This window comes from Mizuhopecten yessoensis, unplaced genomic scaffold (genome assembly GCF_002113885.1).
Source record: "Mizuhopecten yessoensis strain PY_sf001 unplaced genomic scaffold, ASM211388v2 scaffold9311, whole genome shotgun sequence".
Classification (NCBI taxonomy): Eukaryota; Metazoa; Mollusca; class Bivalvia; order Pectinida; family Pectinidae; genus Mizuhopecten; species Mizuhopecten yessoensis.
Window position 1 is genome coordinate 188,363 of NW_018407984.1, and position 12,636 is coordinate 200,998.

At 36.8% G+C, this 12,636-nt stretch overlaps 1 protein-coding gene across 6 annotated transcripts in view; it reads left to right on the top strand.

The window, feature by feature from the left end:
• The window catches only part of LOC110457801 (chromodomain-helicase-DNA-binding protein 5-like), a 42,413-nt gene that overhangs the window by 25,158 nt on the left and 4,619 nt on the right, over positions 1–12,636 (top strand). For 3 of the 6 annotated variants that reach the window (XM_021509215.1, XM_021509216.1, XM_021509220.1), the window contains 12 exons: positions 58–149; positions 539–725; positions 1,336–1,710; positions 2,061–2,283; positions 2,614–2,733; positions 3,479–3,698; positions 4,097–4,229; positions 4,650–4,845; positions 5,328–5,690; positions 6,971–7,054; positions 10,627–10,719; positions 12,195–12,327. In XM_021509215.1, the coding sequence (XP_021364890.1) occupies positions 58–149; positions 539–725; positions 1,336–1,710; positions 2,061–2,283; positions 2,614–2,733; positions 3,479–3,698; positions 4,097–4,229; positions 4,650–4,845; positions 5,328–5,690; positions 6,971–7,054; positions 10,627–10,719; positions 12,195–12,325 (2,217 nt within the window). In that variant the 3' untranslated portion in view covers positions 12,326–12,327. The remainder of the gene's footprint in view (positions 1–57; positions 150–538; positions 726–1,335; positions 1,711–2,060; positions 2,284–2,613; positions 2,734–3,478; positions 3,699–4,096; positions 4,230–4,649; positions 4,846–5,327; positions 5,691–6,970; positions 7,055–10,626; positions 10,720–12,194; positions 12,328–12,636) is intronic. The other 3 variants (XM_021509218.1, XM_021509219.1, XM_021509221.1) reach the window with 3 other exon arrangements.

Here is a 12,636-nt window from a genome sequence, read left to right on the forward strand (position 1 = left end):
TTTGCATTGGGTGAAGGATTGAATTGATTTATTAATTACCAAAACTTAAAATTCCAGGTGCTTGGATTCAATGCCAGACAGAGGAAGGCCTTCCTGAATGCTGTAATGAGATACGGCATGCCACCACAGGATGCATTTAATTCACAGTGGTACGTAACACAACTGATCTGGGGCCTTAGTCTGACACAAAATTAATTCCTGGTTTTAGTTTTCGAATCAATTTACAAACCGCCATTAGAACTGCTGTAAAATTGTATATGTTTGCCTCGTAAAGTATGCAAATTTAGTTTGTAATGACTCCCTATCAAATGAATAGAAGACATCACAAAATATTAATTTCTAGTTTTTGTTTTTGTTTAAGAACAACACAACTCTGCACATTATTTAGTGTTGGTCCTTGTCAAGCCTATCAATTTTGAATCATTAAAATTATCCTCATGTACTTGCTCCACCTAAAGCAGGGTGTGTAGAACACTGAACTAGGTAGGTTATTGTGATTAATTTTCAGCCAATTTCTTATTTCAATTCTTTCCGTCAGGTTGGTGAGGGATCTGAGGAACAAGTCCGAGAAGGTATTTAAGGCCTATGTCTCATTGTTTATGCGCCATCTGTGTGAACCAGGAGCAGATAATGCAGAGACATTTGCGGATGGTGTTCCACGGGAGGGGTTGTCACGACAACATGTTCTCACTCGAATCGGCATCATGTCTTTAGTCAGAAAGAAGGTAAGCGATTGGTTTGACATGATTAAGAAATTAAGTCTTGTTTAAGTCTTGAAATCTGTCCATTTAAGCACAAAGTGAGAGACATGCAACAGATCAGATAAGGTAGAACGTTGGATCATTGGTATGTTCTGTTAAATGATGACAAGTGGAAGTAAAGATACAACTCTCCAATATATCTGAATTGTGAATTTATAGGATATTAAATGCTAATTAAAAGAAAACATTCACCACTACACTAGACAACTTGGATTACAGAGTACCTAATATCTTGTCCAGTAAACTAGTGTATTGGTGCCTATTGAACTATTGAAAGTGAATTCAGTGTTATCCGTGATGGTCTGTTTGCACGAATGTTTGGAATGGTCAAAGTTTCGTCATTAAACTCTATTTAAATCAGTATTTGATTTGTTTGCGTTAGTGTTATTGCTAACAAGGTTTCTAACAACCTTGCTTCAACCTATATACATTAATCAGACATAACAGTTTCTAATAAGTTAAAGGAATTGGATGTCGGGCTAGACATTACTGAAGTCCTCACCCATAAAGATTTGTTTTTGTATTGTATAAAGAAAGATGTTATTGTACATGCATCAGATGATCTGTTTTGCAGGTACAAGAATTTGAGCAAATAAATGGGGTCCACAGTATGCCATACTTGAAGGCAACAGATGCACTGGAAAAGGTAAAGTCTGCAGAAGCTATGGAGAAGATTAAGGCCACAGAAGAAAAGCTCAAGGCCGCTGATGCCGTAGAGAAGGTAAAGACAGAGGATGAAAAGGCAGTGTCACCAACCCCGGGGGCCAAAGACAAAGAAGAGGAACCAAAGGAAACAAACTTGGATGTGAAAAGTGAAGACACCAGCGCTGCTAAGGAGGAATCAACAGATAAAGAAGCAAGTGAGGGAGAGAAGAAAGAAAACGAAAAGAGTGAGGAGGAAGAAGCAGTAAACAAAGAGGAGGAAAAGAAAGGAGAAGACGAAAAGGAGGTTTGCATTTAAGTTGTTTACACCATAGCCTTGTTAATGACATGGCCTTTGTTAGAAATTTAGTGTATAGAGAAAAAATGATAAGTATTATAATATTAAAATGTGTGAAAAACTGTTCTTCCTGTGAAAAATTGGAACACAAAGATTAAGTTGTTGATTTTTATTATACAACTCCTGATTATGAGTTCACCCGACTTATTGTTGGAAGTTTCAGTGTACATATCCTTCAGAATTATTTTTATTAGAAACAGTTCTATGAATATTTTTTTTTTTATTATCGGGATGAGATTTGTATTTTTGAAAAAATGAAAATATTCTCAAAAGTATCCATTTTATGACTGAATCCACAGAAAGATGAATGTGAGGAAAAGAAAGATGCGGAATCATCAGAGGCTTCCAAGCCAGAGACAGAAGAGGAAAAGAAAGAAGAAGCTATGGAGACGGATGAAAAAGATGTAAAGAAAGAAGAAGCAATGGAAACAGAAGAAAAGAAAGATGAAGAGAAGAAGGTTGAGGAGGACGATAAGGCAGAGGAGAAGAAAAGTGAAGAAGAAAAGGAGGAGAAGAAAGAAGGTGGGCATCATTTCATGTTTTCAGTTAAATCCGTTTGAGTTTTAACAGTTGTCAATATTGAGAATGTTTACACCTGCGTTTTAACAAGTTTTGATATGTAAGTTGTTCATCAACTTATCTATTGTTTTATTTGAAAGGATGGATTTCATCAATGATCAATTTGGTTTACCTATAAAGGATTGGCTGTGGAGAATCTATGATCAGTTCTGCCTTTATGGGTCATTCCTATATAGATACAAAATTTTTCCTTCCCTTTATGATAAACAGGATTATTAGGCGTTCATTTATATATTGGGAAACATCATCAAACTTTTGTTATATTGATAACAGAGTCTTCAGAGACAAAATCCACAGAACTCAAGGAAGAGGCAAAGGATGGAGATGAGGTCAAGAAGGAGGAAGAAGTGACCAAAGAATCCAAGGAAGATGTTAAACCAGTGAAGAAGGAAGGTTAGTGTTTGTCAATACATGCTGTTATTATATTCTATGGGAAAGTCGTATGATCTTATTGGTCGAGACGCGTTGTGTTCATGTTCCATTGTCAGTGATAGAGTGCTTTACAAACAGCTGTTCAACTGTTACAGCTACCATGCTTTTACAGTTACGTATGATTTTCCACTATCAAAGCCAGAATGGTTGCAGCAACCAGCACATTTTACACCGATTGTTGGAGGGTGGACTTGTTTTCTGTTATTTTGTTGAAATTGATGTGAATGCAATATTTATTACACATTTCAAACCTTTGTTAATGTCTTTGAGTATAATGAAATAAATACTACAATCTCTGAGATCGAGACTAAGGTCACCCATACGATATAAGTGTCGCCCTCGCATTCTTTTTAGGTTACCGTTGTACTTTTTATGATTCAAGGCACTGTCAACTTCAGTGGATGTAATATTTATATACACTCGGCCTTTTGAGGCACTGCAGAATTAATTCAGGTCTTGGTAAACTTGAAGAGAAACGTCCATGTGAGGTCATGACATTATTGTACAATGTTGGTTTTGCTAGAGAAGTAAGAGTAGAGAAGTTTCTGTGCTACCTATAATATCAAATACTCAAAAATTACCATATTTTCAACATATTATGCTTGAATAATATCAAAACAAGAATAAGGATAAAGTCACAAATTCTACTGAGGAACATCTATGTCCTTAGGAGGTCAGATTAAGTAACAATGTGATAATTTTGCAGAAAAACCAGAGGAGAAACCAGAGACCAAGAAAGAGAAGCCAACTGAAGCAGAAATCAAGAAAGAGGAAACGAACCAGAAGTTCATGTTCAACATCGCAGATGGAGGATTTACTGAGCTGCATACCTTATGGACCAATGAGCAGAGAGCCTTGACTTTCGGGCGTGAGCATGAGGTCTGGCACCGTCGCCACGACTACTGGCTTCTGGCTGGCATTGTCACGTATCCTTTACAAATAAGTGTGGTTTTAATGCTCAGTTCATGGTCACACCTTTGTTAGATGTTTGAGAATAAGCCTACTACCCCACATTACCATCATGATGGGGTAGTAGGTGATTTTACCAGCACCAGTACCATGGTAAATTTAGCCAAACTTTCGTGTGAATTGGTCCCTCCATATGTTATACTTGGATGTATTGGATATTATGTTACTCTCAGAAATTGGTTATGGTCTCAGAAGACTTTGACACAACCATGTTTTACTGGGCAGTAGATTAGAAAATTAAACCTGTGAAAACGGTAGATAACCAAAACTATCATTCATGTCTACTGATGTACATTTAAAAAATGTAAAACATATCTAAGTAACAAAGGGTTTGTCCTTGACCTTTGACCTTCAGTCATGGATATGGGCGTTGGCAGGATATCCAGAATGACCCACGATTCCAGATTGTTAATGAGCCATTCCTAAGTGAGCAAGGCAAAGGCAATTTTTTGGAAATCAAGAACAAGTTCCTGGCTCGCAGGTTCAAGGTAAAATTTGTTATACATACTGTTTATAATATCTTTGAGTTTTTTTTACATGTAATATTGGAAATTTAAAAAGAAGTTTGACAAAATTTGATGACATCCTGTAATTATGTAATGATGATAAGCAAGGTATACATTAATATCATCTTCAAACAGTTTGTATACACTCTATCGATAGGCAAAACATCCGTGGTCATGTGACGTATGAAATATACAATTTTGCCACATCGTTGTACAGGTAAACAACACAGATCGCTCACTCAGTCATAGCTTGACAATGGGACAAGTCGGTCTTGAAACGTTGTAACCTGTTTAATACGTACATTGTTTGTGTATGAAGTAAAACTTTGATGTATTTATATTTTGTTGACATTGCAATTGAATCCCTGTTGAATCTTAACTCCACTGTTTCTGCTTGTTTAGCTGCTGGAGCAGGGACTGGTGATTGAGGAGCAGTTGCGACGTGCAGCGTACCTCAACCTGACTCAGGATCCTAGCCACCCAGCAATGGCGCTCAACACACGCTTCGCTGAGCTCGAATGTCTGGCTGAGAGCCACCAACATTTATCTAAAGAATCTCTGGCTGGCAATAAGCCTGCCAATGCAGTTCTCCATAAAGGTAGGCACACCACATATATGTGCTTGAATCATTAAAAGGGGAATTTTCAAGTAGAAGATGACACTTTGAAAATAAATAGATGTTGACTCGAGCAGCAGTATTTTCTCTTAAGCTATATATCCGGTTTATCTACTACCAAGTTTCATTATACTGCCAACACTTGTCCAGCAAAGTTTTGGTATGATACGGGGATTTGGTGATGCTTTGAGAGAGATGTCCTATTTAAATTGAAAGGGAACATGGAAATAAATATTGGTGGCAAGCAAGGTTGCAAATATCAAGAATTTAGTTATATAGTTTAATTTCAGGCAGTGCTTTTTACTGGAAATCTATTGTCTTAATATGTTAAACAAAGGAAAATGAAATTTGCAAGAAAGAATTGTATTTTTTTCATTAGCTCTCTGTTTCAGATTATCAATCTGTTCATTAAATATAACCTGTAACTATCGCAGTACTGACAGGGATGTTGTATCATCTTTCAGTGCTAAACCAGCTTGAAGAGTTACTAAGCGACATGAAGCAGGATGTGAGCCGTCTACCAGCAACTCTGGCAAGGATACCGCCAGTTAGCCAGCGATTGGCTATGTCTGAGCGCAGCATTCTTAGTCGATTGGTCAATCCTGGTTCCCAGGCGACATCAGCCTCTGGTAGCGGAGGAGGATCTGCCCCAGTAGTGGCTGCCAGCCCTATTGCTACGCCAACAGGAACATCTTCACCGGCCGCTATGCCGAATGTGTCCCAGGCTTCATTCCTGGGTGTTCCAGCATCTCTAGCTGGCGCCTACGCCAACTTTCCACAGGGATTCCGGCCACAGTTCGGTCTAGCTCAGTCTCCATTTGCTCCAGGTACGTAATGGGCAGTGGCCATGTCTTGTTAGACTGTTATGGGATCATATTTGCTTGGTGTAAATATGTAAAGTTTTAATCCATTGATGAACATTGACAGTCTTTGCATACTCGGGAGCTTGTTGAATCGGGGTTCTGCTGTAGTATTTTTTCTGATCAATGTATAAAAATATAATATTAGGAAACAGTTTGACATGTACAACAAAAAAGAAATATATAGAAAAAGAAAAAATATTTAAAAATATATTAAGTTTTTTTGTCACCTCATATTTTGCATTTTGCGTAGAGGAAAGAGCAGAGCTTTTAAGACCTGTGAAACATTCTGTTTTTAAGGAAAACGTTTATTCTATTGTAAAACAGCTGGGTTTTGTTAGGATTTAGTATGTTCTCTTTCCAACATCTAAATCTTACTAAAAAAAATACAGATTTTATATACCAATGTTAATTCTTCTTGTTCAAGCAGATTTATATTACATGATTAATCACTTCCCTTTGAATCAATGCCAAAAGTATTGTTTTGGCATCTGGAAAATTTCTTTACAGTATTAATCTATCTTCCTGAATCCAAAAAATCATTCTATGAGTAATTTTAAGATTCATATTTAAAACAAGATCTGATGATAAAGACATATTTATATCGAGGCAAAGCTACTGTTAATCCTGCAGGACCTGAATCTGTGATGATTATGACCATCCAGGTCAGCTAATTACCATTGCAAAAGTCCATTGGGTGTATAGCATTTAGGTTGGTTATCCCATGACTGTCCTGTTGGAGCTGATAGTTAATGCAACAGTTTATAAACTGTAATCAGACAAAGTTCATTCAGGAAGTTTAGATACATTGCAATTTAGCGTTGTTTTTATGTAGTAGAATTGTTCTACATTCTCAGCTTGTAAGGTGATGATCTTTCAAGAAAAAATATCGGGACTACTTTGGTTCCTACTGAACCAACTTGATACCTCCCCAATGAAATTCTATTTCTACTTGTACCTGGACCTGACACCTTCCCTACTTAATCTATTTCTGCTCTTGAATTTGATCCAACTTTTCCATTAAAACCTATTTCTACTTCAACCTTGACTCATGATCAGTTCCTTCCCCATTAAAACCTATTTCTTCTTCAACCTTGACTCAGTTCCTTCCCCATTAAAACCTATTTCTTCTACAACCTTGACTCCGTTCCTTCCCCATTAAAACCTGTTTTTACTGGCTACCTTTATCTACTACCTCTCGTTAACTGTTTCTACTTTTGACTTTGACCCCTACTGTTGCTTTACAGGGCCACTAGGATTTCCACTGCTCCCCAACCTTCCGGGGCAGCATGATTTAAGCACAACAATGTCGGCCATCTTGAGTCAGAGCGGTATGTCTAGGGCTATGGTTACAGAGCCTGGCCAACCTAACAGGAAAAAGCAACACAAATTGGCTCTTGGTATTGCAGCATGTGTGCGGACATTGTAATTGAATTGCTGCTTATCTACTGAATTCAGAGCCAGCATTGTTTTGGTTGCTTTAGTATAAATGTTAGTGTTGGTTGTTTGTATTTTTCTTCTGGAAAACTTGCTTCAATTATTATTCAAGACTTTTGTATGCTTTCAATTTATAGTTTTATCTAGTTACAAAAAACCACCAAAAACACCTTAGGGGAACCAAAAACACCTTAGGGGAAGGGACTTTAGAATGAATTCCTCTGCAGGGTTAAAATTTAAACCTCAACAACAACAATCACTATTGAAAATGTAGGTTGTATATGTTGAAAGTGGAATAAAAGGTTACGCCAAAATAATGTATAAACCAAATTGAATGCACTGCGTTATAATGGTAGCACTAAAATATACATTTGGTTAAATGTATTTTTTGTTGTTTTTTGGTTGGGGTGGGGTTGGGGTAAATTTGATGTTTGTTATACACAGATTGGCAAGTTCTCAGAAATGTTCACAACAGATTACCGTTTATATAAAAAATAATTCCTTTTCCTTTCTGGCTATTCCTGTTGCTTTATTCATTTCTTTTTGTTGATGCTGAAGATTCAAGATGGCTGGAACAAGGGCTTTTTTCTGTGTTTAGTTGACCGTGTCAGAGTTTGTCTCCTTTAGAATTTGCATGTTTACAGTGAAATCTCTCTAAACCAAACACAATTGAAACAAAAAAAATCTATAACAAATATTTAATTTGTAGTATATTAATTTTAACCTAGTAGCAGGTCTAGTTAGTGACTGGTGATCAATTGTAATTGAAAATTGATTAGTTTGCCGTTTCCGATTATAGATTACAAATTTCATTATTGAAATCAAATTGTCAAATGTATACAAAGTAATGTATGCATTGAAAGCCTATGTCCTTACGACTTTTACTACATGGTTGACAAAACTGCATAAAAGTTGCTTGACATCCATTCATTATATTTATTAACAGAAAAAAGGCTGTGTTATAGTTCACAACTGTCTTATGATGTAACCCTAGTGTGCCAACTTTATTGGAGCAATCAGTCCCATAACATTATTAACTGATGATGCAATCGATCATCAGTAGGTTAAATATTTCCAATTACCTATTGATTATGATTTTAAACGAACCCACCACTAGGCCTAGTTTTATGCAAGTTTCCAGATTATACAGGATCTGGTTTAGACAGCTTCCACTGGTTACAATGAGGTCCTGGTGGAGTTGCACAACCTTTACATTTTCAGCACATCTGTGTTAAATCATTTTATAATTTTTTGGTAATTAATGTCAAAAAATTTCAAAATAATAAGATACCAGTTTTGTTTTTATTTTGAATATTATACATATTTTCATTACAGAAAAAATATTTTCAGCTTTGGCCGAGAGGTTTAGCTCGTCTGCTGGCACAAAGTGCCTGTGAGCTTACGCTAAAGTACAGTGTCTGCCATCCATCCATCCTTAACTTTTCCTTTTTATGACCTACTAAATAAAAAATAACCTAAAGTCAAGAGTTTTTATGTAGTTTGCTTTGTGTAGGGTTACTATATCTGTTTAGATAAACAACTAACCCACTAAAACCTTGCTACAGAACCTTGAGGCGTGGTCCTGATATTGGCCGTGTAGCTTACTAGGGTGAAGGGCCAGCGTGTACTAGAATGTTACTGTCATCCACATCAGTCAGGTCTGCTTTGGCCTAGTGCTGGTTTCACCTCTTCACAATAGAAATACATATTGTGAAGACAGTGATGTATTATAGTTGAAATGTATACATTGAAAATAAATAGACGGCATTATTCTAAAGCTTATTTCTGTATTGAAAGCTTTGATAAATATTTTTAAGGGAGATAGCTATAAAGTATTTCTGGTATAATAGACCCTTAAATAATGAATTACCCTTCTCAAACACAACATTACACCGATGGTTCCAAAGAAGGTGAGAAAGTGTCAGCAGCCTGCTGTACTGTTAATTCTTGCACTTCAGTTCGACTACCAGACGGCGCCTCCATCTGTTCTGCAGAAGCATTAGCAATTGGTTTGGCCCTCGACCATATCGATGAACACCGCATTAAAAATGCAATCATTTGTTCAGACTCTCTATCTGTCCTACAAAGTTTACAGTTAGGAGATTCTAAAAACACACTCGTACAAAAGGTTCTTATATAATGCGGTTTATAATGGATTCCGAGCCATGTCAGCATTAAAGGCAACACATTTGTTGACAGGGAAGCAAAACAAATTGTTAAATCTCCAACAAACAAAAGTCCGAAACTTAAAACATCTGTTCCCAGTCGGAAAGATCGTAGAGAGGAAGTTGTCCTCGCTCGGCTCCGCACTGGGCACACATATCCTATACTCATTCGTACCTTTTAAAACGAGAAGATCCACCTTCATGCCACGCATGTGACACTCCATTTACAGTGGAACATTTTTTAATAGAATGTTCCGATTTTAAAAACATTTGTGATAACTACTTTCGAGTCCTGGATATGAAAACTCTTTTCATTTCCGTGGACTCGAAGGCATTATTTAACAATTTGAAAGACCTTGGTCTATTCTATAGACCAATGTCTTTTAATCCACTTTACCCTTTTTGACGCTATATATATCACATAGTCCATATCATCTATTTGTTATCGCTTTTATTATTTTATCCCCCTTTCTATTTTAATTATCTACACATACAATGCGAATGCTTTTAAAAATATACATTTTTATCTGATTTTATCTTCGCTACTCGCATGTTTGTTAAAATAAATAAACCACCACGGCCCTAAATGACCACAGCCGTTGATGGGCCATTAATTATATACACAAACAAACAAACCTTAAATATCTTAACTTAAGATCTGATATAGTTTGATAGGTTGATAGTAGATGTTTATTAATGTCGGCCAGAACAACACTCGAGATATGGAAACACTGCTGTATAACTGGCAGAGTTTTGGTATTGATTATATATGCTGCCGTGTTGGTTGGTAAATCTTGAAATGATACTGTCATTATGTATGTTATTATCAGGTATATGTCATAGGGTGAAATGGGTTTAAAGAATTTAAGTAGTATTAATGTAATCATAAATGGATGAAGTGGAGAGGATGGGAGTGTGATGAATTTGGCCTTGCAGCTGACAGATGTTTACATACATGTATTTATAAAGTATTACTGAGTGGGAGGAGAGGTACAAAATCTCGATCATTTGTAGGTGATCATTATGTTCAAAGAATTTAGAACTGTTACAATGTTGATGTTTTCACAATTACAAGTTGTGCGAGTGATTTTACCAATCTGATTAAAAAACGAAGTTAATTTATCACTTACAGCCTTAACTTCAGACATAGATTATAATGAAGGACTATATTTTAATCGGATTGTGATTTTGTAGGTCACTCTATTTACAGGTTGAGCACAGACTAGTAAAATGTATGTCTAAAGCACGTATGGGAGAACTGTTTCAGTATAAATATGTGACAGTAATATTTTCTGTTACAGGACAGATACCAGTGACCCTAACACAGAGCCTCAAACAGCTACAGTCGGGCCCACTACCTAGTCCCTCGCATCGCTCACCTGCTTCTACGCCTGGTACGTATGATTACCCGGACTTCATCACTAACTTCTAACACAGAATTTCTAAATCCTACCTCTACTTCAAAGTCACAAAGACCCAAACCTCGAAATTACAAGGACCTGCAAATACTACTTTTCAGAAAGACTCGCTTTTTCCTCTAATTGCTATATAACAGCCCAATTTTGTTCAGAATTCACAAACGCCTATTCATACTTCAAATTCACGAATATGTATTCACACCCCTACATTGTTGTGTTCACAACAGATCCACGAAGCTACATTACAGCAGCACTACAAAGTGAAATCCCTGTTGCAGTGTCCTGAACATTTCCCCGTACTACCATCCCACATCAACGTTTTGTCCTTATCTTTTAGGAAATATTTTTTTGTACACAACTCATCAAAATTGCCAATACAGGGGACGACGACAACAAACCATGCATTGCCTTTATATTTATTCACGAGTCAACAAGTTTTAAACTTATCTTTAAAGAAAAATAATGTACTGGGAAAGTTTTCGACACAGTTAAATTTTTCGCCTTTTTCGCCATCCGCAATGAGGGCAAAGTTATCATAAAAGAGAATGTAAGTAAACGGCTCACCCTACATAGCTATAGCATCTTAGGGGTGAAATTTATACTGGGTATAACTCACCCTACATAGCTATTGCATCTTAGGGGTGAAATTTATACTGGTGTAACGAATGTAAGTAAACAGCTCACCCTACATAGCTATAGCATCTTAGGGGTGAAATTTATACTGGGTATAACTCACCCTTCATAGCTATTGTATCTTAGGGGTGAAATTTATACTGGGTGTAACGAATGTAAGTAAACGGCTCAACCTACATAGCTATAGCATCTTAGGGGTGAAATTTATACTTGGTGTAACGAATGTAAGTAAATGGCTCACCCTACATAGCTTTTGTATCTTAGGGGTGAAATTTATACTGGGTATAACTCACCCTACATAGCTATAGCATCTTAGGGGTGAAATTTATACTTGGTATAACTCACCCTACATAGCTATTTTATCTTAGGGGTGAAATTTATACTGGGTGTAACGAATGTAAGTAAATGGCTCACCCTACATAGCTATAGCATCTTAGGGGTGAAATTTATACTGGGTATAACTCACCCTACATAGCTATTGTATCTTAGGGGTGAAATTTATACTGGGTGAATATTAGACTCGGCGAAAGGTTCTCAGTAAACAGAATAAAATTGGTTATTATCAGTCGCTATTGGTTTGAGAAACCCTATTTGAAGTTGCTAGTATATCGTGTTATGGGTCGGGAACTTGGTAGTTAGATATACCCTATTTAAAGTTGCTAGTATATCGTGTTATGGGTTGGGAACTTGGTAGTTAGATATACCCTATTTAAAGTTGCTAGTATATCGTGTTATGGGTCGGGAACTTGGTAGTTAGATATACCCTGTTTCAAGGTGCTGGTACATTTGTACTCAAGTGTGACTGCTTGGTTACATAGGGCCACCTCCCTTTGATCAGCCGTCTTACCTTGGTGGTCTCTCGGAGCCTTTCTCCTGGCAAGTATCCAGCGAGGCACTCTCTAAGTCAGCCATGGAGACGCTGCTTGGTCAGAGCATGCCCTCGAAATAAAGGCACGTCAACTTGTTATCTGCATGCGCTGCTGGATGTCTCCTCCTATCGATGTCTGTGTATTTCATTGCAGCGCATTTGCTACGCTCGGGGCCAGATTTTCTCAACTTTGTTATATAGTTATAAGACCATCTGGGTCATTAACTCCAATTTTTAAAAGTGTTTTTTTTGCGTAAATCTAATCTTGAATTAAAATCTTATTATTTTTTAGAGTGGATATTGGTAAATTCCATTATGAATTGCAACAGATAACCATATTTTTTTATTGAAGATATATATTTATGTATTTGATGTCTGAATTTCTTCTCAAT